At 48.7% G+C, this 2,600-nt stretch overlaps 1 protein-coding gene across 1 annotated transcript; it reads left to right on the forward strand.

The window, feature by feature from the left end:
* Window positions 1-838: 838 nt before the first annotated feature.
* LOC131254174 (uncharacterized) lies at window positions 839-1,549 on the forward strand. Its single transcript, XM_058255176.1, has 2 exons — window positions 839-1,006; window positions 1,178-1,549. The coding sequence occupies exons 1-2, from the start codon at window positions 839-841 to the stop codon at window positions 1,547-1,549; spliced, it is 540 nt and encodes a 179-aa protein (XP_058111159.1).
* The last annotated feature ends 1,051 nt before the right edge of the window (window positions 1,550-2,600 follow it).

Raw genomic sequence — 2,600 nt, forward strand, 5'->3', positions numbered from 1 at the left:
CACCAAAGACGTAGCCGACCTCATCACTAGAGCTTAAAAGTATACTAATACCGAGGAATTCTCCAACGCCCGCAAAAATGTTCAAGTGACAGAGCCAACATGTAAGGGGAAGAGACCAAGGAACGAAGAACCTCAGCCGTCCAGCAAAGGACCAAATGACCATGCTCCTCGCGATCGTCGTTCAAGCAAGAAACTAGAGGGTAAATTTCGTTCCTACACCCCCCTCAACACATCTACCAAGCAAATCTTACTGGACATCAGAGGGCACAAGCTTTTGAATTGGCCTATTTGTATGAAGGCCGATTCAGATCATCAGGACAAACGCAAGTATTGTCGTTTTCATTGAGATCACGGCCACAACACTGCCGACTGCGTGGACCTAAAAGATGAGATTGAGGCCCTTATTCAAAAAGGTCATTTGCACCGGTATACCAAGGAAGAGAGAACTGCTCGGAAAGAAGAGTGAGAGCAGCCGAAAAATACCGCAGAAGAGCTAGCTGAAATCTACACCATCTTCGGTGGCTCGTCTGGTGGAGGAGACTCAAACCAGGCTCGAAAAGCCCACTCTCGGAAGTCTGATCCGGAACATACATCTACATGACCGAGCGGCCTAGTAAGGAACTCCGGGTCAGCCCATGCAGTCTGACCTTTACGAAAGACGATGTGTATGGAATCCAACATCCGCACGACGACGCCGTAGTGGTTACTATGACCATAGCCAACCACAAGGTGTACCACATCCTGGTCGACACCGGAAGCTCGGCCGATGTGATCTACTTCAAAACTTTTGAAAGGATGAGGATTCTAAGGTCATGCCTCAGACCTGTGAAGACCCCCCATGCACGGCTTTGCCGGAGAAAGGGTAATCTCTGAAGGAGTCATCTCACTCCCAGTGACAGTGGGAGAAGGACAACACCAAGCCACCCTCATGGTGGACTTCCTCGTTGTCAATGTGTCATCAGTACATAAAGTCATTCTGAGCAGACCTTCTCTCAATGCAATGAAGGTAATCATCTCCACCTATCATCTGATGATGAAGTTTCCTGCCGAGGGTGGAATAGGTTATCTCCAAGGCGATCAGTGCGAAGCTCGGAGATGTTAAGCTATAGCAGTAAAGAAAGGGTCCATGAAGTAAGCACTCACTGTCAATGTCCTAGATCCTAGAGAAATTACATAGGACTCATCTGTGGAAGACTTGGAGAAAGTACCGCTCGATGAAGAAGACCCGAGTAAGACCATTTGGCTCAGAACGTCGTTAAGTTCTGAGCAGCGGTCTGAAATGCTAACTTTCCTGCGGCGACATAAGGATATCTTTGCATGGTCGCATGGGGACATGCCCGGGATCTCCCCGGATGTCATGGTCCATAGGCTGAATGTGGACCTGGATCACAAACCCGTGAAACAGAAGAGGAGACTGTTCGATGCCAAGCGATACGAAGCCATAGTCGACGAAGTCTCCATCTTGCATGATGCTGGCTTTATAGAAGAGGTACACTATCCTGACTGGATCACAAACGTGGTCTTTGTCAAGAAAGCCAACAAAAAATGACGGGTCTGTGTGGATTACTCGGATCTGAACAAGGCTTATCCAAAGGATAGCTTCGGATCGATCAGCTGATGGACAGCACAGTGGGGCACGAATTACTCTCCTTCCTGGACGCTTGCTCCGGGTATAACCAAATCGCGATGCATCCCTCAGATAGGCAAAAGACTACCTTCGTCACTGACAAGGGACTCTACTATTACCGGGTCATGCCATTTGGCCTGAAGAACACTGGGGTAACATATCAAAGGTTGGTGAATCAGATGTTTGCCAAACAGATTGGGCACATTATGGAGGTTTATATTGACGACACGCTTGTTAAGAGCATCAAGGCATCCGATCACTTAACGGACCTCGGAGGAACCTTTGCCGTCCTCCGGGAGTACCAGATGAAGTTGAATCCCGCAAAGTGTGCCTTCGGAGTTGGCTCCGGTAAATTTCTTAGGTTTCAAGTCAGCCAAATGGGCATTGAAGCGAACCTCGATAAGATCAAAGAACTCCTCGACATGAGTTCACCTTAGACTATCAAGGAGATACAGTGCCTAACCGGATGAGTAGTAGCTCTCGGACGATTCATATCCAGATCCAAGGACAAATGTCTCCCCTTCTTTCAACAATTGAAGGGTCATAAGAAGGCATAATGGATGACGGAATGCGAACAGGCTTTCCAGCAGCTGAAACAGTATCTAGGTTCGCCGCTTCTACTGTCTAAGCCCAAAGAGGGTGAGCCCCTGTTCCTGTATCTTGCGGTCTCGGTCTCAGCTGTCAGCTCGGCCCTGATTAAGGAAGTAGGGGCAAGCAACATGCCGTATACTATGTGAGTGAGGCCATGGTACCTGTCGAGATAAGATATCTGGCTCTGGAGAAATTAGCACTTTGTCTTATTATCTCGACCCGGAGGTTACGTCCTTACTTCCAAGCTCACTCCATCGTCATCTTAACCGACTCCCCCCTTAAACAAGTCCTCCAAAGGCCCAAACTGTCGAGTCGGCTAACCAAGTAGGCCATTGAACTCGGGGAGTTCGACATCCAGTACCGACCAAGGACAGCCATCAAG

Source organism: Magnolia sinica, chromosome 8 (genome assembly GCF_029962835.1).
Source record: "Magnolia sinica isolate HGM2019 chromosome 8, MsV1, whole genome shotgun sequence".
Classification (NCBI taxonomy): Eukaryota; Viridiplantae; Streptophyta; class Magnoliopsida; order Magnoliales; family Magnoliaceae; genus Magnolia; species Magnolia sinica.